We start from the raw sequence: 25420 nt of genomic DNA, 5'->3' as shown, positions 1-25420 counted from the left end.
AAAAAGCAAGGGGAGTGCGTGTGTGGGGGGAGAAAGTGGGATGATAAAAATGTGGGTTTAGAATGAGAGGTTTGGGAGCTATATTTTGGGAGATAAAATATCTGTGTAGTGCGCAAGATTTTGATAAAAGAGGGGGCTGAGAGGAAAGAGGTGCAGGCTGCCAGGAGAACCAATAAATCAGGGTTTCACAGAAATCACCCACCTACAATTTCTTTACACATGTTCTAAGTCAGTGCAGACAATGATGCCAGAAAAGCACAGACTGCAACCACTCCGAAAAACAGCCCCCAATCCTGCATCTCAAAGTCATAACCTTATACTCCAGGAAAACCAGGAAGTGGCTGAAAGGTTAAAGGGGAATTAATCCTAAATAGCAAAAAAAAAACAACGTGCCCATACACGCTGTACTGACGGCTAATTGGTTGCAATATATATGGGTGCAAAAAGACCTCCTATACTAATCAATATCTGATTGCGATGTTTCAGATGCTGAAGGCCTGGAAAGTCTTACAATACAGTAACTCATTACCTTCTTAACCTGAATATTGTCTTTATGGCCATTTCTTTAGGTAGGAATGGCAACATCCACAGTAATACCTCCAATGTACATCGCATGTTACATAATCTACAGCATAAATAATATTTAATTAGTTTTGTCCCACGCAGACCAGACATTGACAATGGGTTACCTTATGGTTATAAAGGTGTGCACAATTGTAAGCCTGTGGCCACAACTCATCGTAATAATATACCAACACTACGTTACCCCAATACCTACTGTCTTACCCCATTGAGTGTCTCTTTTACCCTTCCTACTAGATGGCAAGCCTGTGGGCACAACCTATCCTAGCATTAGACCAACACCACATTGCCCATCCCTCTCCTTCTTACCACCCAGTATCTCTAATACGTTATTTGTATAGCTTGTTCTACCAATATTCCACCATAATACAGCCAACCTTCTGTACCTATTCTCTGCTAAGTGGGCTCCATAGACAGTAGAGGTAATGTAGAGGGGAATTCAATTACCCTCAAAGTGTCTACAGAATGTTCGTGAAACACTTTACGGCAGAGATTTCTGTAAAATCTCTGCCCATTTTGGGGTGCGAGGAAAAATGAGCAGAGATTATTACCATAATTGCTGGCAATCTGTACGCGGTGTGATGTCCACACGCGCTACGTTTCCGGCAATTGAATTCCCCCCCTAGTGTACCATTTTTTGTTGTTTGGTTCATATGTGCACGGTTTTGACTATTTTCAAACGCCATGAGCCTTAATATGCACAAAACAGACAAGCCTCAGTACATTGGTTATGGAGCAAGATGTTGGCATTTGCAGAGCAGAAGTTTGCTCTGGCTGATTGGAGGAGGTAGATGTTCCTTGTTGCATACAAAGCAGGCAGGCCGGGGCTCAGAGTTATAGAGAGTGTAGTGCAAAAACGGAACGTAATTCTGCAGAGGGAAAATATTGAAGAGGGGGCACTTTTAGGGGTGCTCCTTGCTCTGCAGACACACCCCCATTCTTATTTTAAAAACACTTTTTGCATCAGTTCAGAGCTGGTACCTTCAGTGGAGAAGCACTTTTATAGCCTCCGTGTGCTGTGATTCACATTGACTGCAAAATTAAGATAATCAGCCATACAGCTATTATATCATCATCATCATATACCATTTATTTATATAGCGCCACTGATTCCGCAGCGCTGTACAGAGAACTTATTCACATCAGTCCCTGCCCCATTGGAGCTTACAGTCTAAATCCCTTAACATACACACACAGACAGAGAGAGACTAAGGTCAATTTTGATAGCAGCCAATTAACCTACCAGTATGTTTTTTTGGAGTGTGGGAGGAAACCGGAGCACCCGGAGGAAACCCACGCAAACACGGGGAGAACATACAAACTTTACACAGATAAGGCCATGGTTGGGAATTGAACTCATGACTCTAGTGAGGTAGAAGCGCTAACCACTTAGCCACTGTGCTGCCCTTATTATATATTTCAGGACAGTAAGAGCACATCAGGGCTACCGTTATTTGAAGTGTCATATTTATGGATTTTATAGGCTCAATAAGTTATTTTTACCCCAAAACTATTTATTAACACCCCTTTTCCCCTAAATTGCTGTATTGTGCGGGTCCAATGCTCTGGCCTAATGCAGTTTGGGAGAACTTACTCAAACAGGAGAAGTTGAAATCTAAACAGACTTGTGTTAATTTGTAACACAGGTGCTAATTGGACGGAGCCTCAGTTTAATGAGTGTCCCAGTTTGGGCAGTGTCTGATATGCGACTCTCTTACTAGAAAACCACAGCACTTAAAGAGGTGCTAAGGTCAGTCAGCGGATCATAAAACTGTAGTGCCGAATGCATCGCCTCCACAACGGAGTCCCTTTGGTGTGACAGGAAAACAGCGTTCGCCAATTTATTTGAATGAAACGCTGACTGAGTGTATGATCAATTGTGTAGCAAAAATTTTTTTGTTATTATTATTGCAGTACCGTGTTAGTCAGAAAAGTCTAGGGGCTAGATTTACTAAGCTGCGGGTTTGAAAAAGTGGGGAAGTTGCCTATGGCAACCAATCAGATTCTAGCTTTCATTTATTTAGTACCTTCTACAAAATGACAGCTAGAATCTGATTGGTTGCTATAGGCAACATCCCCACTTTTTCAAACCCGCAGCTTAGTAAATCTAGCCCTATGTGATGTTAAATACTTTTGTGTCAAAAAAGACAAAAGTATTATAGGAGTGATACCTATATTGGATCACATGTATGATCAATGGTCAGAGAAACGTTGCATTCTAAAACACCTGTCTAACACTCCCTTTAGAAACTAACACAGTACTATTTACACCAGTTGTCAGTGTGAAACAATAAGCTGTTAGTTGGAGGATGAGGTGAAGGATGAGCAGTGTGCCTAAAATACACTAAGGGGTATATTTACTAAACTACGGGTTTGAAAAAGTGGAGATGTTGCCTATAGCAACCAATCAGATTCTAGCTGTCATTTTGTAGAAGGTATTAAATAAATGAAAGCTAGAATCTGATTGGTTGCTATAGGCAACATCTCCACTTTTCCAAACCCGCAGTTTAGTAAATCTAGCCCTAAATGTTATTTAGAATATTTTTTAGGCATGTTGCTCCAAATTAGGAAAAAAACTTATATCCCAAGCATTACAAATGTTAGATCCCATATGTATATATTGCTTGTAGAATGAAATCTTATTTTGTAATGCAAGTGGGTGCGCTGTCTTAGCATGCAAATACTTTTACATAATGGCATAAAAACTATAAAATGGTAAGCGGGGAAGTTCCCCTCGACTCACACCATACCGTAGCATAACCTTTTCTTCTATCCCCAATAAAGACACGGACACCAAATTAAAGTTGGAATAAATAATAGGATTTATTAAAATGAGTGATAAATTTAACGTTGGAATTAATTCTAAATTTAAGCTAAAGAGGACTGTAAGGCGGACGAGAGCAGGGCAGTCAGCAACAGCAAAACCATTAATGGTGGAAAGGTCAGACCATAGTACCACCAACCCAGGATCATACCTTATCTATTGGCCGATGCTAAAAGTCTTGTCCAATGGCAAGACTACACCCCCCTAATAACGGCCAGTATAAACCTAAAAATACCAGCCGAGGGTCCTTCTCACAGGCGGACCAACCATACGATGACACCATGAGCAAAGGGGGGCAGTGACCTATGACAAGTGATGCACACTTACCAACCGCACTGCTCTCCTACCCTGACTAAAAATAACCAGCGACCAAACTTAAAACCCCTTACCAAATCCAACTTGAAGGGTGGGAGGAATCCGGAAGCAGGAACACCCAGGTACTGCACGAGCTGCCTTATATCTGTGTATATAACACCATCCCCTTCCAACCCCTATTGGCTGATACTCCGTGGAAGCCACATATGACTGGTGATTCCTCGAGTCACTCACCCGCATGATTTTAACTTCGTTTTGTCTAAAGGCCACACTTCTCTTATAATGGGTACAATAAATGGACTAACACGTGCAAAATTTGTCATGTAACTTAACAGGATAGAAACTGCCTCTGCTCTCTGTTTGTACTGTGCCATTCCTCAAAAATGACCCACAGGGATTTTAATATATGACTGGGGTCATGAGTTTGATTTCTGACCATGGCCTTATCTGTGTGGAGTTTGTATGTTCTCCCCGTGTTCGCGTGGGTTTCTTCCTGGTGCTCTGGTTTCCTCTCACATTCTAAAAACATACTGGTAGGTTAATTGGCTGCTAACAAAATTGACCCAAGTCTCTCTCTCTCTCTGTCTGTGTGTGTGTTAGGGAATTTAGACTGTAAGCTCCAATGGGACAGGGACTAATGTGAGTTCTCTGTACAGCGCTGCGGGATTAGTGGCGCTATATATATAGCTGATGATGATAATGATGATGATGACTTCTAATGGAACTAGGATTGAATCCTAATTCAGGATGGTCTACGTAGGCAGGTGCTAAGATATTCCTGTTCCACTTCATTAACATATAACTTATAGAGGGTGAGAACCAGTGTGACAATTATACCCCGTGATGATCTCTTATGTGTGTGGAGCCAGGAGAACAGAAGGATAATAAGTGCAATACATATATGGCTATTAGAAGTCACAGCAAAATTCTTTGATCGTCTAAGGAACTCCTTAGTGATTTCTCAATTACATATAATGGCCAAATAACATCACTATTTGTGATGATATACCCCCTGCTGTAGATTATAAGGATAATAGATGTTACAGATAATTTACATGGTCATATAACGGCACAAGGTATCGGGCCAAGTGCCTTTTTTTATTTTACAGGTAACAGAAATCTAAGATGTCTTCTAATATCTGTAATAATCACAGTAGGGGTATAATATCCCTTATAATATGCTCATTTTGATAATGGAACACTGATGAAATGATATCAGAATTCACCATTTATTAGCAATGAGAACCGACCTCAGGGATGGTACAGTAGTTTATACATACAGTATATTAATATCTGTCTTCTCAAGGGGCTTCCAGGTGGGACATGTTCGAATGCCGGTACGCAGAGCCATAACTACAGATTTTAAGGGGCGCCCCTGAACCTTCATGCCGCACATTTAAAATTGCCAGCCCACCGTGATCTCACCATTCCTAAAACAATGCCCAATACTGTACTGTAATTATTATATCTTTACCAATCTATATATGTACATGAACTCTCTGTACATTTTACCTAGGTCCTCTGTATTCTGTGGGGTGCATAGCAATATAACTACACTTACATCTTTACCAGTAGCCTTTCTAATCAAATACATTCCTAATACTGAACTTACCAAGTTACTACTCAGCAATTATAAACATGACACCACTGCTGTTTGCTCGAGAAGCTCCAACTGACTGAAAAACTGTTTCTCGAATCAGTTTGTCGAATCGGAATTTTTCAAATTTTAGATTGATTACATTTTTTTATTGACATTCGAGAAATTCTGACAGGTTGGCGTCGGTGCTTAAATTGATAGATTTTTTTAACTGTTTTAAAGGCAAACAGTGATCCTTGCACTGAAAAATTAAAACTTCCAACACTGCCTTGTCTGAATTAAGAAAATATTAAAATACTATTAAAATTATTTTTAGTATTTCAAAAAATATTATTTAAATTGGGAATTGGCGAAACATAAACAGCGAGCGCAAGCATTTGGAGCATTTTTCTACTAGGTAATTACAACTGCGCTTATCTGCAGTATATTTACACCTTATGAATATGTGTATTTTTGTGTATTAATAGAATAGGGGTTGGGTGGTAGTGTGATAAGGGCAGAGGGACTGCGTTAGTACAGGTTAAGAATACAGAGATGTGAAGAAAGAGACATATGTAGAGGAGAACATGTAGCCCTGGGAAGAAAGGGTGAGATGGGGTGAGGGGGAGGAGTGTGGTTTAACACTGCAGAAATCCTGACATACCACCCCACCTCCCTCCCCCATATACCTAGTATTATACAGTATTATTTGGATATTAGAACTGTTCTCCATGGTGACAGATCACTGGCTGGTGGCAGACTCAGATTGGGGAATTACAGTCACCCCGGGCCTCGCTACTCAAGAGAGCGCTGGCAGGGGGGTGGGGGGAGTGTGTAGGGGCTGCAGGGGGGGAGACCAAGTCCTGATTGATTAGGGGGAAAGAGAGGGGAAGAGACTGCCGACTGCTTTCTAGGAGACATACAGTATATTGATTATAGAGATATCTAAATGGAGAGAGAGAGAACGACTTTTTGGGGATTAGCGAAAGAGACTGTAAATTAAGGACTGAGACAGCGTATTGTATTACCTTAAAGAGACAGACAAAGAAAGAGACTGTTCATTAATCAGAGACAGCCAAGTTTGATCGTGAATCCCTGGAGACAGTTAAACAGAGGATTGGATAAGAGGCCATTGAAAAGAGACAGACGTAGCGAGAGAGGTGCGGAGAAGGAATTGAGCTTAGACGCAGCAACAGAATAATGGAAAATAACAAAAAGCGGGGAGTGAGAGTGTAAACGGAAAGTAAGGTAGAAATACAGAAATGCTGCACAAAGAATAAATAGGATTTCTGGAATTAAAGTTAACCAGTTAGGAACTGCTTAACATGAGACGATCCTTATATCTAGTTGAGGATTTCTTATTAATCCAATCGTGTTGTGTGCACAATTGGGGTGTAACCCATAGCAACGCAGCAAGAATTTACTTTCGTTTTCTAAACGATCTCACTGACAGTTCTGCATTCCGTCATGTGACTCAGATTGGCGGAGCTCTTATATTACACATACCTTCCAACTTTTGGTTGTCCCTAATCAGGACTGGACCGTCCCCCTTCCCCTCCCCCATAAACACCCCTTCAATGCTGCATGCACCTGTCATAGATATGTTGATTAATTGTTTTATTTCCTTATAATACTAAATATATTTATGTATATTTAGTTGTTGCCCTTAAATCCCAAAATTTATACGGTTTACTCTATTACCGTTAAAACGCCACAGAGCAGGCAGTATGACACTGGATGACTTGGGGAGGAATAATCCCAGTTATACTACATGCTGGGGGTTATTTACAAAATTAGGGGCACAATTGTATAGAGCAGTAACCATAGTGCCCAATCAGAAACTTGCTTTCATTGGGCCCCAGAATGAGGTCGGTGATGGTATTGGTTAGTGATCGGATGGTGAATGTGATTGGAAGATTACTGCCCTTGGTCTGTGTCCGCAGGAATCTTCCAATCATACTGCAGTGTAGATCTGGAAGAGATCTGGCATCAGCACTTGTACTAGACCGAACCAATTAGCTTTACACCTATATTAGTAAATAGTCCCCACTGATTTCAGACCTAAGTGGGATTTTTATTTTATTTAAGATGTAATATACAATGAGGTCCTAAATCCGTGATGGTCAACAGGTGGCCTTCTGGGCTTCTCCTCCGGCCACCAGCTCCTTCCTGCTTTGATGTCAGATATGTTGGTGACAACTTGTAACGTTGGTTTATCTTACAATAAAACACTGATATTGATATGTTGTAACTCACAGCGATCTCTTTCTTTGATAATTGTATTGTTTTAACTTCTCACTGACATTAAGGGTGATGTGCGGCCCCTTTTGAAGGTTAGAGTGCCGCCCCGAGCAGCCCCCTGAAGTGTATCAGGTCACCTATCAGTGCCCAAAATGGTCATAACGAAGATGCGGGGCTGCATTAAACCTTGGGGGGGCTTTATCTGGCCCTTGGGCTGCCAGTCGGTTGAGCTCACCCTGTGCTCTGGGTGCAGTCCCTCCCTGGATAGGGATGGGAGCAGTTAATGGTGGTTTCTCAGGCTCCAAACAATGAATAATTCATCTCATACCTGAATCTCTTTATGCAGCAAATGCAATTTTATGTTCTCTCAAAGCTCCAATCAGTTCTCCCAGAGGAATTTATGGAGAACTCACAGCACAGCCTTATATAACAGAGCTAGAATCGGCATAAATATCTGTATATGTATATATCTACATATCAATGTATATCTATATATATATATATATATATATATATATATATATATATATGCATGCACACACATACATACATACATACATACATACATACATACATACATACATACAATCATGAACATGCGTATACACGTAAACAGGCACACGCCTGCATTGTATTTCAATTGGGGTAATTTCAAGATGCCTTTGATCTCCCTGTGACAGGTCCCGATTTTATCCATTTGTCCTTGGAGATATTTGCAACTGTGTTTTCTACAGACCCTATGTGAGCTGGGTGATATTGCCAGCGCCTGCTCTTGAATGTATGATCAACCGCACGGTGTCACTTCACAATTTCTGTGTATTGGGTGCAATTCATAGTATCTGTTCTATATGTGTCTTCACTTCCACAGTATAAATTCACTTGTTCTGTATGCTGGGTGCAATTCTCTGTTCTCTTTATGTATGAATAACTGCACATTGCCACTTACTTTTTTCAGTATGTTTGATGCAATTCTCAGTATCTGCTGTAATTCCTCTTTGGGCATAGACAGTTCCACTATACTTGTTCTATACGCTGCTGTATGGATTAGTAGTGTTTATTTTTTTTAGTGGGTGTAATTTGTTGGATCAGTTCTTATGTTGTAACTGTACAATCAATCTGCTGGTTCTGTAAGGTCTAGTGCACTATGGTGCGTTTAATCCACAATGCTGCGTTACCGGTAGATAGAGGAGAGATGTGGAGGTAACACTAGTGGACTGTGGACAAGTGATCACATTAAAAAACAAAAAGCTGATTGTATCTTTTGTATGCATTAATTTCTCTCCTACATTTTGTGTTTAAACCCCATTTGCTCGGTCTTCTGTTTTTCTTATAGGGAACAATGTTTCCTATTGTTTCTTATAGGCCATGACTAAAAGTGCACTCAGCCAAAGTTGAATATATTTTTCTGTTTCGCTAAGTATTACGGAACAGAGGGAACCATTTTTGTTCCTGTCTAGAAACCGATAATGAGCTAGATGAATATTCACAAAGTATTTCACGCTGGAATATTTTATCACTCCATAATCTGCACCAGGAATCAGATAAACGGAACTATTCACACAGACGAGAAGCAGATGTGACAGAGAGGTCTCCAGTTGTACACTAGATAAACAAAGCCTATAGCATATGTAAAGAAAAATGTTGTCTATGCTTCTTCTCACCAGTGTACATATCTATCTATCTATCTATCTATCTATCTATCTATCTATCTATCTATCTATCTATCTATCTATCTATCGTAGCAAAGAGGCCTGTTTGCCACACGTCATCATCAGCTATCTATATAGCGCCACTAATTCCGCAGCGCTGTACAGAGAATTCAATCACATCAGTCCCTACCCCATTGGAGCTTACAGTCTAAATTTCCCAACATACACACAGACAGAGAGAGACTAAGGTCAATTTGATAGCAGCCAGTTAGCCTATTAGTATGTTTTTGGAGTGTAGGAGGAAACCCACACAAACACAGGGAGAACATACAAACTTCACACAGATAAGGCCATGGTCGGGAATCCAGCTCATAACCCCAGTGCTGTGAGGCAGAAGTGCTAACCACTGAGCCACCGTGTGGCCTGCAAAGGGACAGGTGTGGTCCTGTGTAGCCTGCAAGAGAACGCTGCATACGGGGTTCAAACCTTACACAGTCACACTACTAGCCTGCACACACATAGGTGGTCTAATGGGGTAATTAGACCAAAGAGCGGAGACTTGTACATATAAACCAGAATTGTACATCTGTGTTGGTGACTGATGCCGAACAAGTTGGTCAGGTATGAGGGAGCTGGACTGTGATTAGTTAGCATTAGGGTCACCAGGAGGTGTAGGCAATTTAGTATTACTTACTGGTGTCATCCTGACAAGAAGTGTTGCTGCTTATTATGATGCAAACAATAAAAGTATGTGTGATTTCAAACAAGAAGCTGTCTGTGACTGATATCTTTGGGATATCAGTGTGGCAAGGTGTCAGAAGCTCTAATATATATATATATATATATATATATATATATATTAGAGCTTCTAACACTTATGTTGATAATGTACACTTTCCTTCACGACTGGGGGACCTACTATTATTGTAGCCCCAAGGAGGCTGAATTGTGACAAAAAGGTTGTTAATTTTATACCAGACCCAAATAATCATTTACAATCTGCTGGGTAACAAGGGTGAATGTGCTGGTGCTCAGAAATACTGTATGTAAAAAAAAGTCTGAATATATTATATCATACTTGCCAACTCTCCCTGAATGTCAGGGAGACTCCCTGAAATAGGGGTGATCTCCCTCACTCCCTGAAGAGTCTGGCATTCTCCCTGATGCTGAGCCAGTACAAGACGTGGTTGGCTTCGCCATCTGTGGCATGATGACACAGTTCAGAAATTGTGTCCTATGTCCATGTATTGATGCCTATGGCGGTGGCCATTTTCATGGAGACCAAGTTTTAACCAAAGACTGACAGATAAGACAACATGGCTTCAGTAATGGAGACAGAAATGTAAAAGATACTTCAGTCCCTAGAGATTCATTAGCTGCTTTTCTTTAATGCATAGTTGCCTACTCTCCCGCATTTCTGGGAGCGCTCCCGGGAGAACATGGCAACCTCCCGGTTCTCTCCCCCACAATAGATAAGTGACGGGGGGCATGGCTTAATGGTGCAAATATTGTGACTTCTTAGTCCCGCCCCCTGCTGTAATTGGCCAAAATTGTGACAATCATTTAGGGGGTGGGGCCAAAATGATGCGTTTCATCAAGCCCCGCCCCTGCATGCCCTGGGATCTCCCTGAAGCCAAAGAAGAAAAGTTGGCAAGTATGTATTATATATTAGACTTGTGCTATAATGATAGTGGTAGCCATAGTACATTTAAGGTTTATCTGTCCTCCATTATATTCCCCTGTTTTGAGGCGTTAGTAACGTTGGAATAGTAAAACAACCTGTGTGACAAGTGTCAGGCAGGTGGATATTGGCAACACTATGATTCCATCGCTAAGCCCTGACATTTATGCCAAAATGGACCCCTGCCTTGTTTTCCAATAATCCCACCACTAGATTGGGGCATGGCTGGCACCTCTTATCTTCCTCCTTGTTCCCCTACCCACCACCTGCACCAGGATGGTTAGGAGTAGAACCTGGAACGTTCACAGCGTTGTGACCTAGATTTTTCTGGATTTCTCTTAGAAAAACAATAAACCTGGGGTCTGGTAAATTTAATTAGGGGAAACCCCATATTTCAAATCTCATGTTTCAGGTCTGGCAGCCAGCACAGACCTTATACACATCTGTTGCTTTCAATTCATTATTCTAGCAAAAATCAGTGTGGCGATATGGCTTTGAAGACCTGCCGCATTTTTCAGCCCTGAAACCTGTTGCCTTTAAACGGGGGGTGGCGGGGTATAATGTAATAACAAGCTGCTCACTTTGCATGTAATGTACTAGGTAACACGGATGTGGGAGGGCATGCTATCGTCCAGCTTCTTTGTCCATGGACTCATAGTAAAATGAAACATTTGTACCGCTGTTTATTTAAGAGGGAAAAAAAAAGCACAAAATTAATTGAAAAGAACTTTGTTAAAAGCACAGTTCAGGCTCTATCCAAAGCTAAAAAGCACAGTAAATTGGGATAGTGTGGTTGTGCTCTATTCCCCAGAAGTTTGTGATCACATCATTCATAAAATCACAGGACAAATAACCTTATTAAAGATGGCGCTGATGACATCACAATGAACATTTCAAACTTTATTACAACACTGACATCCCACGACGTCCCCTAAGACATCCGTGGTGACATCCGCAACCACAATGTTTTTGACAACACATACAAGATCATTCATAATAAATGTACAAAACCCTCAGATTTCATTTACTGTAATATATTGTTGAATTTAAGCCAATATAACTTACTATTGGAATTTTTCTCTTTCATTTGAAACACTTGACACTTATCAGTCTCTATATGTGACCATATACGTAAAGTATTTTAAATTTTAAAAATAGTTAAACTTCTCTTTAGTAGGTACAAGTTTATATTTAGTAAGTCCGACTCTTGCCCTTCTGTGTATGAATTAAATCACTTTCATGGAACATAGTCTGGACGGCAAGGGGATATGGTTTTCCTAAAAAAAGAGTTGTATGTACTGCTGATAGTAAAACTCCTTTGTATCTCTGTGAAGCTGAATACAGCGGCTATAAATCACATTCATCTCCTTTGGCATTTTTCACATACGTTCTTATATGGTGGAATAAAAAATAGATTTATTAGGTAATTGTTACCAATGAACAACATCATTTTCTCTAATGTCAAATAAAAAATAACAACTGTAAAGCTTTGTTTTAAATTAATTTCAGCTATATTAATTCAGTAGTATTCAATATTAATTAAAAATTCAATATTATTAAGATATACCTAAATAAAACATTTTAATTGATTTAAATCCACCTGTGAACATTTAAAGTGTTTCAATTGATTTCACAATAAATACACCTCTGTGAGAAGTTTCACAATTGGTTAGGGTATTCCAAACGAGAGCTTCATCATCATCATCATCATCATCATTTATTTATATTGTGCCAACATATTCCGTAGCGCTTTACAATTGGGGACAAACATAGTAAACTAATAAACAAACTGGGTAAAACAGACAAAGAGGTGAGAAGGCCCTGCTCGCAAGCTTACAATCTATGGGACAATGGGAGTTTGACACATGAGGCTAAGGCTAAGTCTACATTTTGCATTTCGGCCCAGCCAGACTGCAAAGGTAAAAGTGACTCATAAGCTAAATGATCCTGTCACACAACAATGTTGGTCAGGGGGTAGTTGTCTTGTGTGAAATTGTGTAACGGGTAATAGGGTAAAGTAGTGAGGTTAAGAGGGTGGTTGAGGAATATTATAAGCTTTTCTGAAGAGATGGGTTTTCAGAGAACGCTTGAAAGTTTATAGACCAGAGGAGAGTCTTATTGTGCGAGGGAGAGAATTCCATAGAGTGGGTGCAGCCAGAAAAAAGTCCTGTAACCGGGAATGGGAGGATGTAATGAGGGTGGATGAGAGACGCAGATCTGGACCAGAGTTGCCGAGTTGGGAGATATTTTGAGACAAGAGAGGAGATGTATGTTGGTGCAGCTTTGTTGATGACCTTGTAGGTTAGTAAAAGTATTTTATATTGGATTCGGTAGAAAACAGGCAGCCAGTGTAGAGACATACAGAGTGATTCAACAGAGGAATAACGATTTGCAAGGAAAATCAATCTTGCCGCAGCGTGCAAAATAGATTGTAGGGGTTTGAGTCTGTTTTGGGGAAGACCAGTAAGGAGGGAATTGCAATAATCAATGCTTCATCATGAAGATCAGAGAACACTCAAAGTAAATCTGAGAAAAAGTATTGAAAAGCAAGTTAGGGTGAAGGAAGTAAGAAGATTTCAAAGTGGTGAAAACAATTGGTCAAAAAGTGTGGAAGAGGAGAAGACACTCACCAATAAACCCTTGCTTGATAAATTCAATTAGCGGGATATTTTTATTTATCACTATGCAGCGATACAAAATGATTCTTACTGCCACTTAGCCAACAATGACAAAAAGACCCCCAAGAGTGAATTTTTCGATACTAGGTACAAGCCTGAAGCCTAACACCATCCCACAAGGACTATTATTACCGTGAAGCATAATGGTGAGAGCATAATGCTATCTGGCTGCTTCTCTGCTTCAGTGACTGAAGAACTTGTCAAATTGGATGAAACAAGATGTAGACAACTCTGGTAGAAAGACCCTCTGGTGATCTCCTGCAGGAGATCCAGGAAGATTTATATTCCAGCAGGACAGTGCCCAAAGCTTATGGCAAAGCCACATTGAGAAGTGGCTTAAATACAAAAAAACTCAATGTCTGGAGTGGTACAAAGTCCAGATCTTAATCCCACTAAGAATCTGTGGAATGATTTGATGAAAATTGCTGTTCACCAACTGTCCCCATCTAGCCTGATGGAACTCGAGCAATATTGTGAAGTAGAATGGGCAATGATTGCAGTGTCTGGATGAGCAAAGCTGGTAGAGACTTATCCACATAAGGTCACTGCTGCAATTGCAGCTAAATGTGCTTCTACCAAATATTAGAACAATAGGGGTGAATATATATGTAATCAGTTACTGTCTGCTGGTAAGTAAATACGAGAAAGTTATTTTACATTGCAAAGTATTTTGTGTTGATCAGTTGTAAGAATTCTTTAATAAATGTATTTTAATTCTTGAAAAAATAGGAAGTGAATCCGTGTATATAACCAAAACTGTGTATTATTGTAGTGCTAGATGGAGACTGAGTTTTACTGACCACTACTTTTTATTTATCGACAAGTATAAAATCTAACTTTTTTTTTACTGACAATAAATTTACCATCACTTGGCAACCATGAGCAAGACATAGACCAGTGGTGGGCAACATACGGCTCCTGAAATAGTGAGTGTTCTCCCAGACCCATAAGACAGTCTGTCAGTCACCCAGGAGCCAGACAGAGAGTTATTGATCCACGTTGGGGGTAGCTTAGTGACACAGTGCTCATACCCCCCCCCATGATACAGTTTGCATCATGGCGCTGATTTGGGTGGGGTTTTTCGCCGAAATTTCCGCCTTTAGGATAAGCTGTGACACCGTTTCACATTGATTTTGCACTAAAGCAGGCCTGGCCAACCGGTGGCTCTCCAGGTATTGTGAAACTACAAGTCCCAGCATGCCATGCCAGCTACTGGCTGGCTATCTACTGGCAAAGCATGCTGGGGCTTGTAGTTTTCACAACACCCGGAGAGCCACAGATTGGCCAGGTAAACACTAAAGCATACCCGCCCACTTTTCATACCCGTCCTCCTTGAGATAAGGAGAACAGGTATAAAAAGAACATGTGGGCATAACTTGATGATGCCATGTGCGCCCACTACTTTGCCCACAGGTGAGTCAACCATTTAGAGGGTGCCACGGTGATGTCACTAAATCATAGTGGATTGATAGTTTGCATTCTTATGACATCATGCCCTGATGTCACTAGTCAATTGATGGGCGGCATTTGCCTGAATTCAGTTAGCTACAAAATGTCTGTCGCCATTATGTGTAAACTGTGGACGTTGTATACCTGAAACAGGAAAAGACATTGAAAATCAGTGAGGGGGGTGGGTGGGTGCTACACACATGCACATAAAAGGAAACCCCAAAAAGATTACGTGTCCAGTAATTTTCATGAAGAAATCCTTACACACCGGGGTTAACCCTCACTTTTCACCACAGTACAGGAATGAGACGTCACCGACAGACTGGTACTTTTGAATCTGCTGATTCATTCATATTTAATTAACTTTATTAATAACCATACATTAATAAAAATGGAAAACTGGCATCTCTAGAAACTTCACAAAATGCCACATTATGCAGAATTCCTGTTTTAGCTACAAAATGTACAGGTTTTTTTTCATCTTTAAAATAGAACAATATTTTCTCTCAGGGCTGGTTCACAAAGGCATTCATTGCATATTCTTAAGGACTATTTATTAAACAAGCTTTAACACTTACAGTTAATATAATAATAATGTAAGTGCATGGGGCAGCACAGTGGCTTAGTGGTTAGCACTTCTGCCTCACAGTACTGGGGTCACGAGCTCGATTCCCAACCATGGCCTTATCTGTGTAGAGTTTGTATGTTCTCCCCGTGTTTGCGTGGGTTTCCTCCGGGTGCTCCGGTTTCCTCCCACACTCCAAAAACTTACTAGTAGGTTAATTGGCTGTTATCAAAAATTAACCCTAGTCTCTCTGTGTGTGTGTGTGTGTGTGTGTGTGTGTGTGTGTGTGTATGTTAGGGAATTTAGACTGTAAGCCCCAGTGGGACAGGGACTGATGTGAATGAGTTCTCTGTACAGTGCTGCGGAATCAGTGGCGCTACATAAATAAATGGTGATGATGATGATGCCTGTATACACACTTTTCACTCCGTATCAATTTAGACTTTGCCCCAATCATAGGCGTTATCACTTAATAAAATCTAATGGGGTTCTATGGGAGAGCTTATTATGCACACAGTACACTATGCTACAGGAACGCTTGGGGAACACATTTTAAACATTACTTAAAATTAAATTAACAACAAGTACAAGTTTTTTCAACACTTGTGTGAACAAACATTGAAAGGAAAATCACTATTTATCAAAATTGCAAATTTTCATTAAGCTGTTAATTTGTAATTAAATAACAAAAACTTGTCCAATTTTTTTTAAAGGGATTGTCCCCATTTTGACCGTCCTCTTCCTTTTTAAATCACCCCTACCCCATGTAGTAGATTATGGGATTCCTAAGTGGTATGCCTCATTCCATTACCTTCAGCCAGGACCTGGACAGCTCCAAGGGGATTCACTCAGTGAAAACATTGTGTGATTTAATAAAGTAAAGGCCTACATACTAGTTGTTTATCTACTACCTTGTGGTCCAGTATATGTTTTTAAATAAAGGTTGGTTACATAAATGTGTGGTGTTGGGTGACCCAGCATGAAAACGTCTAAGTAATAGTAGGGGCCCATAGCTAGACCAGTGTCCGGGGCCAGAGACGTCTTAATCCACCATTACAGTATCCATTCTAGTCTTCTTCCTGTAAAAAGTTCTATTGTAATTCTAGCACGGACCCAGATATCTGAAACTTATTAGTGCGGGGCGTCATTTTGTCTCCACAGGCTGGGAGAGGACTTCTACCGCGAGGCTATAGAGCATTGCCGCAGCTATAACGCCCGCCTGTGTGCCGAGAGGAGCATGAGACTGCCGTTCTTGGACTCCCAGACCGGTGTGGCCCAGAACAACTGTTACATCTGGATGGAGAAGACACACAGGGGTCCAGGTGAGAAGCATCTATGAAAAGTGGTGTGTCCTGGAAAAAGGTGGTGTAACCCATAGCAACCAGTCCAATTCTAAACATCATTTTCCTGTTGCAGCTTAGAAAAGCCAATGTTGAGCCCAGTCCATATGGGTTTCAGCACCTTTTCCCTGATGTACCACTACAGCACCTTTTTCACCATGTCCCACTTTTTATAAATTTCCCTGTGTGTGTTATCATCGCATTGTTTCCCGTTCCTCCTCGCCACGTGGTACCTCTGACAGACAGGTAGGGACAATACATGCACAAAATATATAGTGAGTTTTACTTCCAGTGACACCACATTCCTAACCCATATGTATCATTACGCAGACTGATACCCAGGCTAGATGTGGGTCTAGGAGCTTACAATCAATCTGCTTCTCTCAGGGGCAGAAGGCCATACTAGGAGAGGTCTATTTCCCCATCTTCTCCTTTCTATTGGCTTTCTAGTAGGAGACAGGCACTTCCCTTTACAAGGCAGCGCCGCTTTAAATTTAAGCGCTGAAGACGCTGAACTCGCCGGAGTTGAAGAATCCGGAGGTTCATACATTTACCCCCAGATCTTTGATCTAGTGGACCACTTTTCAGAAAAGCCCCCTGTTATTTTGTAGATAACGATCATTATTGCTAAATATAAATTCTATAACCTTCAGTATTATTATCATCATCCTTTACTTAGCTACCTGCGCTGTTCAAAGAACTGTATTCATGCCCATCAGTTCCTGTCCACTGGAGCTTGCAATCTAATTTCCCCACCACAGGCACAAACAATCACACACCGGGGCCAGTTTAGTCAGAAGCCAATTATTATACCCAGTATGTCTTTTAATCATGCGAGGAAAACCAGATCACCCAGAGGAAACACATATGTACACTGGGAACACTTAGCAAACTCTACGCGTATACCACCCAGCAATTCTAACTGCTGTGCCCATGAGATGCTCCCAGCGGAGCAGCAAGACTGGCAAAGGATTCTGGGACTTGTAGATCCCCAGCAGCTTGAGAGTCGCAGATGCTTACCTCTGCTCAATGAGGTAAAATTAGTTATGTTATATAGAACAGTGCCTGTGTAAATAGTGGATCGCATGATTGAACTAACCAATATATTATAAACAGAGCTTCTCTTACATTGGAAGTATGCTTGCTTTATTCCACAGGAAGATAGTGGTAGCTGGAAAATGTGGATATTTCTTTGTATGAACATTATTCGTTTATTTGCACAGGGACTAAGATGCAATGGCAGGTATATTTACTAAACTGCTGGTTTGAAAAGTGGAGATGTTGCCTATAGCAACCAATCAGATTCCAGTTATCATTTATTTAGTACATTCTACAAAATGACAGCTAGAATCTGATTGGTTGCTATAGGCATTATCTCCACTTCTTCAAACCCGCAGTTTAGTAGATATACCCCTACTCCCAGGGGTATGTTCCTCTGATATGTGGTCTAATGATCTAAATGATTGGTTATTCTGTCTGTGGAGAGTGCCATGGAATTTCTTTATCTTCTACATTTTCATAACTTGGTGTACCAGAGTAGATTTTAGTGGGACTATATTGCCAGGATTCAATTCCAGTTACTCCTCAGGTTAATTCTACTTGCATTATAGTTTTCCTGGCATTATAGTTTTTCGGTATTGCAGACTATCCACCGACCGTAGCTCTTTTGGCAAAAGACACCTGTATGTGTGTGGAACTAGAGCAACTGCAGTCATGTGACTCACGATAACGTCTTTGTAAACGTGTACAACAGACATTTTGAGGTGGTCAACAGGAGTTGCCAGCTTTGTACATATTTTGGGCATAGAGCACCACGAATATATAAAAATAAAAAACCAGACTTGCACACTTAATTTAATTGAACTAATAGAGGCAGGTGGCTGGACAAACTCGTGGGGGTCTTCATGTGTATTGCCTATTCCTTCACAGTTCTTAATATTGAATGATTGCTGTTATTTACAATGTTTGGGATACTGTGTTTCTGTACTTAACATATCTTAGCAGAGATGTCAACCTGAGAGGTTGGAGGTAAGAGATCTGTTGTAAGTGGAAAATAAAGGGTGGAGCCAAAGATATGTGGGAGTGGTTTGTCTGTTGTGTGTGTAATTTTACCCAACCAAAGAAATTTATGAAAAAAAAAATGTTGTTTAAAAGAGCTATAGTCAAGTTCAGAGTACAGTGCAGGGCAGTAACTAGGGATGTGCGTGAGGGGCAAACGCCCAGGGTGCAAAGCTGGAGAGGAACGTAGGGAAATCAATATGTTAGGTCAATTTTGTTATATTTGAGGTTTGGGAGAGAAGTCCGTTTTCCTTCTTTCCCAGAGTGCTAACATTTGTAGCTCCAGTCCTGGTACAGCCCATTGATGACAACTATTCAGAGACCACGTTGTGTCTTCTGTGCAATTAAGAGACCAATCTGGTGTCTTCAATAAAATTCAGAGACCAATTTGGTGACTTCTTTGTAATTCAGATCCTATTAGCTACTATTAGCTAGCTTCATATACAAATCATACAATCTGGTGACTAATTCAGACCCCAATCTGCAGATTCCAATCTAGGGAATAGTGCTAGTGTTCCCAAAATGTAATGTCATCAGAGCCAACACTATATAATATTGGTTGGATATATAGAGTGATTGCAATTAAACACTTAGGGCTAGATTTACTAAGCTGCGGGTTTGAAAAAGTGGGGATGTTGCCTATAGCAACCAATCAGAGTCTAGCTGTCATTTTGTAGAAGGTACTAAATAAATGAAAGCTAGAATCTGATTGGTTGCTATAGGCAACATCCCCATTTTTTCAAACCCGCAGGTTAGTAAATCTAGCCCTTAGTTTAAAAAGAAAAAAGAGGAAATAGAAATTCTGTTTAGATACATTTACTTATCCCTGCTTGTACAGAACATGTGTGTAGGACACAGCAGATGCAATAAGCTAATACTAGTTTTGTCTGATCCATCTGCCTGAATGCACTCTGTAAATTGTTTCCTCCCATTTGTATTCCTCAACTTTTTGTGCATTTCTCTGGGAAGTAGAGCGTTTCTGATCAGTCGTAATATAAGCCTCTGTTCCTGTGTCTGTGTGCAGGCTTGTCACCGGGACAGATTTACACGTATCCTGCTCGTTGCTGGAGGAAGAAGAGGCGGCTGGACATATTAGAGGACCCTCGTCTGAGGCCCTGTGAGTTTAAACTTGGTAAGAAGTTAGTCTGGGGGGCCCCAGGTGTTATCATGTTCTGCCATCGTGGGACCTGCAACACATTACACATCAGGTATGGAGAGACAGCGAGAACGTAGAGCAAGTCTGCAAGAGTCAAACCATTGGGAAAGTCTGTTGGAGGAATAGCAGAGATCAGATTGCACAGGGAAGAGGAGGAGAGAGATAAATTTTTTTGCAGAGATTCTATTAGGGCAGAAGAATGAGTTTGTTGCATTTAGGTCATGATGGAATTCTGTGAAGCTGGATAGAATGTCAGCGCAGGTTAGACAGTTATAGCAATTGTCTGATTGGTTGCCATGGCTTACTATGGATATCCACCTTGCTTTTTGCAGTTATCAGTTATCCACATCTGCAGAGAAATAACTCAGTATAAACAGGATAAAGTTGAGCTCAGCTGGAGACAGAAAGAATTTGGAGGCCAATCAGTTACGAGTGTCTATGAATGTAGGTCGGCAGTGAGAATGGCGGATGGAAGCCAGGCAGTCGTTAATCTCTGCTGAAGACCAGGCAGTGTTAATGTCTGGTAGTGATAAAGCAGTGAGTGGGGTGGGCTGGAGGCAGTAAGAGTTTGGGCGTTCGGCAATGGAATGGCGCATTGGAGGCTGGAAAAGAAGAGGGTATGCTAGAAGGAGTAAGAGGTTGGAGGCTGGGGAGGAAAGATCGTGTTGGAGGGCAGGCAGCGAGGGTTTGTACTGGAGGCTGGGCAGTTAGAGTGTCAGCTGGAGGCTGGCTAGTGGGAGAGTAAACTGAAGGCTGGGCAGTTGAAGAGTGTCAGCTGGAGGCTGGCTAGTGGGAGAGTCAACTGAAGGCTGAGCAGTGCAGGACAGGCAGTGAAAGTCTGAAAACATAGGACCTCATTTACAAAGTGCCAAACAGTCCAGGTGCAGTGCAAAATGCTCTCTGCTTACACTACGCTGATACGCCCAGATGTATGCCAAAGGGCATTGGTTTGCAGAGCAAGATGGTGCCATTTGCAGAGAAGCAGAGGTTCGCACTAGCCGATGGAGCCAGCCAGGAGAGGGCGTTCCTTTACAGGGTAGGCGCAGCAGTGCACATAGTTTTACAGAGCAAAAATAAAATTTGGGAAGTAGGGTCATTGCATTCACATAAAGTGGTGGTTGGCACGTTTTTTTAGGGCATTCCTTCCTGTATGGAGAGGTGTACAGCCATTAACATTCTGCAAAAGGATTTTTGAACCAGCTCAGAGTTAGTGGAGTTCGAGTCTCATCTTATAGTTTTAATGGAATACATTTTGCAATTTCCAGTTGCACTTCAATCCAGAAGATGCATTTCTAGTCGCACTTCAGCCAATGTAAAAAAATCTTCTAGCACACAGTAGTGCCACGTATTATATATACAGCCCCAAAGCCCCTATCTCTTATAATTAATTTAAGACATAAATGTAGATAAACTGATCTGTAATTTGGAGAAAAACGACAACATCTAATTTAATCAGAGGGGTTACTTTAAAGTGGTAGTAGAGTTTTCTTCGTCCCCCCCACACTTACAGTTTGTTGACAAGTCTCTTAAAACCTGAAATGTAGCATGCACTGGATGGCCATGTAGGCGCAGCGTAGTGGTTGAAAGCCGAAGCATTTTGCGGTGCACATCCATTGCGCTATGTAAATGAGGCGAAGAACGAGTTGGGTACAGTCACCATATGTCTGATGCTAGAGTAGTACAATGCTTTGCAGGTCTCTCTGAACGCAAATATTTTTAACACTGGGGCAGTTATCAGGTGATTCCTATGGTAGGACACAATTTGTGTCTAAATATTACAGGTAGCAGACAAAAAAAATGGAAACACTAATATAAAGTCCTCCCCATCAGGACCAAAATGCTGTAACATGGGATGGAGATCACTCTGTACCATTAAGCAGCGATTAGCATTGACCTTGCCGTCTAAAGGAATGTCTTCACCTAAACTATGCCAGGATAATGTGCCATACATCATTCCGGAACCACCAGAACCCTCTACTGTAGGAAACAAGCACTGAGGGTTGTAGAACATCAGTATTTTGCAGGTACGATGAGCGGGTTATCCACTACAACCCAAAAATAATCAACAAGGGAAAAGGCACACAGGGGAAAGGTGGATAGTTAAGAGGAAAGGTACGACAAGAAATGAGTATGGATAAGTCTCACATGTACTTATTAAATGAGTAGTACAGCAAAGATGATAAAACAGATAAAAACTTGAGTATTAATTAAACACGAAACCTAGATTTCAATCTGCATACTTCCAACAAGGCAATCTAGGGTGCATCATGCAAGCCATGCAGGACAACATGCAATTTAATTTCCAAGTCAGTTATAAGTCAAATCCAGAATGAATCAGTATCCATATGCATATACTGACTGATAGGGCCTGATTCATTAAGGAAAGTAAAGCAACATGGTTTAACCAAGGTGCAAAGTTACTCATTTTTTTGACTTATTTTCCTTAATGAATCAGACCCATAATGAGCATAAACAGAGATGTTAAATGTATTAAAAGCAAGTTCAGTGATATCAATGATAAACACAGCACATTGTTCCAGCGTTTGGTGTCAAGTATACTTCAGTACTTCCGTTCGTAACACCATTGCAGAGTGACATGTGAAACAAAGAGAGAACGGACCAGCACAGTGAAACACCGCTAGATAATTTAATCAAAAACAAGGGGATTAAAAACACAATCACACAGTGAGTGTCATTCACATAAAGATATCTTTGCCCTTCACACCCGACTGATATCCTGCTCTGTGGAGTTCTCGTTAGAACGGTTTTGACGGAACTGGCTGCTCGTACCACAGTCTGCAGTTCATTCATCTGCACTTCAAGTGTATGCGCAGATATCACAATCCTGGAGCACAGATTCCACCCATTGTCGCTGATGATTTTTTCCCCCCTCTGAATTCCATGCACCTTAGACGCTGCTGCTCGTGAACACGTTAGCAAGTTCAGCTGTCTCGGTCACTGAAGCTGCTGCCAAGCTCCCCCCAACAATCGCCCCTCTTTCCAAGTCACCTAGGAGTATATTTACTAAACTACGGGTTTGAAAAAGTGGAGATGCTGCCTATAGCAACCAATCAGATTCTAGCTGTCATTTTGTAGAATGTACCAAATAAATGATAGCTAGAATCTGATTGGTTGCTATAGGCAACATCTCCACTTTTTCAAACCCGCAGTTTAGTAAATAAACCCCTAAGTCTCCTCTTGTAGCCACGTTAGCCATAATTATAGGCCACCACGGTGGCCCAGCGTTTTTCTACTCAACACTGCGTGAGCCAAACCTGCGTGGAAGCCCTTGCTCTTAATACGCATTGTGTCCCTCATTTACCAAAGTGTTTCCATTTTTTGTTTGTCCACTACCTGTATTTTACTATAAATATCATACCAGGAATCTATGAAAGAGGTTGTGGGGTCAAAATGTAATTTTCTTAATGTTATTTTTTTTGATGTGCATGTTAATGTGAATGTGAAATTTACTTTGTCAAACCATTTGTCCCGAACACCAGACCCTTCACTCCCAGCCACCACCTTATATCCACATGTGACTGTAACTAAGGAATTACTGGAAGTATTAAGTGGATGGTACTGGAGTATTGCTGGAGATGTCACTACTTTGTTATTAGATATGTCATTACAGAATGACAAGATATGTTATTAGAATATTACAAGATACGCTATTAGAGTAGTTGTGGTTTTTTTTACTGTCATATTATGAGAAATGTTATTAGGTTATTAGTACAGATAGTAGATATGTTACTAGCGTAGTATTGTACTAGTGTATTAGCATTAGTGTATTGTACTAGTGTATTAGCATTAGTGTATTGTACTAGTGTATTACTTAGAATGTTGTTAAAGTATACTTTGTGAACCTGTTAGAATTATCTTTATTTTTGTATAAATGGGAACTTGATCTAATCTTAAAGAAGCTGTCCTCTTTTTCATAGCACTTTCTTATTTCACTCTGCCCCCCATGAACCAAATAAAGGGGTCCACGGGACCCCGGTGTACATGAAGCTGAGATGCCCAATTGTTCAGTGAGGCTCCACGTATATTTTGGCCCATTCCATTATGAAAGGAACGCTTCAACGTTTAGCCTGTTCTACATGAGCTGCTCGCTTCAGGTCATGTCACAATATTTAATAAGCTTAAGGTCAAGATTTTCATTCTAAAACACAAATTGGAGATTTCTCAAAGCTGCTGCATAGTAAAAATGTCCAATAACCCCTGCCATCTAATCAGACACGTGCTTTTATTTTCCAAACTATGCCAGAAAAATATCAAAATATGATTGGTTGCTATGGGTTACAGTACCTTTTTTTACACATTTACCTGTGCAGTATTTTTTATAACTGTCACCCATGTGTCTCCTGCTTCCTTCATTCTGTTGTAAATGTATTTGTGTGGCTAGGATTGTTGTCCTGCTGAATGACCCACATTAAACCTCAGCTCACACAGGGATAATCTAACATTCTTATGTAGACAGCTAGTTGGTACAAACCAGAATTTATTGTTCCCTCACTAGCTGCCGTCCATCTGTCCTGGCTGTAAAGCAGGGACAATCTATCATACTCACACAACTTTGCTTCCCGGTTGCTTATTAGAAATGCAGTGTTTTAATTTTGTATTAGCATAAATTTTCTTGTTTATGCCTCAATCGTGTTATACTGTACATAACATATTCTAATAGGAGACATCTGGATTATTTGTGTGGTCTTTGGTAAACTTGAGTTATTCTCTTAGAGGTTGGGTTGCCTGCTATTTATCTTCCAAGGACCAGTAATGGGCAACATACGGCTCTATTGCCCTGAGCCTTCCCCTGTGTACCCCCAGCTCCTTCCTCATATATCGTCAGATTTGTTTTTTTTATAGCTTATAACACTTAACAGTTTAAAATCCTGCTGGTATGTTATTACAGATAGGTGTCTCTTTCCGGGGGCTGGCTGGTGGTAATCGTGAAAACGATTTACCACCAATCTGACATCGACAAGCCCTCCAGACTAAAATCCGAATTTCTAGCAAAACCGATGTGAAAATAACCAGACTTACCTTGAAGCCAACGCTCGAGATCTCCGATTGGATCACCCTGCTGACAGCAAGTTATCCCGATTGGAGAAGTGTTCGGCAGTGCGGCTTGACGTCATTGCGACGTCTGTCAATAGAAATTTAAAGCGGCAATGTGGGGACCCCTAAGGTTAAGTGTTTAAAACCCTTAACCCAACATTGCCGCTTTAAATTTCTATTGACAGACGTCGAAATGACATCAAGCTGCACTGCCGAACACTTCTCCAATCGGAATCACTTGCTGTCAGCAG

At 40.9% G+C, this 25420-nt stretch overlaps 1 protein-coding gene across 9 annotated transcripts in view; it reads left to right on the top strand.

Annotated features, from left to right (window-relative positions):
* Positions 1–25420, top strand: part of DPF1 (double PHD fingers 1) — a 199084-nt gene that overhangs the window by 145284 nt on the left and 28380 nt on the right. For 3 of the 9 annotated variants that reach the window (XM_075187106.1, XM_075187103.1, XM_075187102.1), the window contains exons 2-3: positions 16722–16882; positions 19983–20090. In XM_075187106.1, the coding sequence (XP_075043207.1) occupies positions 16798–16882; positions 19983–20090 (193 nt within the window). In that variant the 5' untranslated portion in view covers positions 16722–16797. Of the gene's footprint in view, positions 1–3762; positions 3844–6168; positions 6546–16721; positions 16883–19982; positions 20091–25420 lie in introns of those variants that run through there. The other 6 variants (XM_075187098.1, XM_075187100.1, XM_075187099.1 and 3 more) reach the window with 6 other exon arrangements.

Source organism: Mixophyes fleayi, chromosome 9 (assembly GCF_038048845.1).
Source record: "Mixophyes fleayi isolate aMixFle1 chromosome 9, aMixFle1.hap1, whole genome shotgun sequence".
Lineage (NCBI taxonomy): Eukaryota > Metazoa > Chordata > Amphibia > Anura > Limnodynastidae > Mixophyes > Mixophyes fleayi.
Note: the sequence above shows the minus strand (reverse complement) of the source record. Positions and strands in the feature narration are given on the sequence as shown.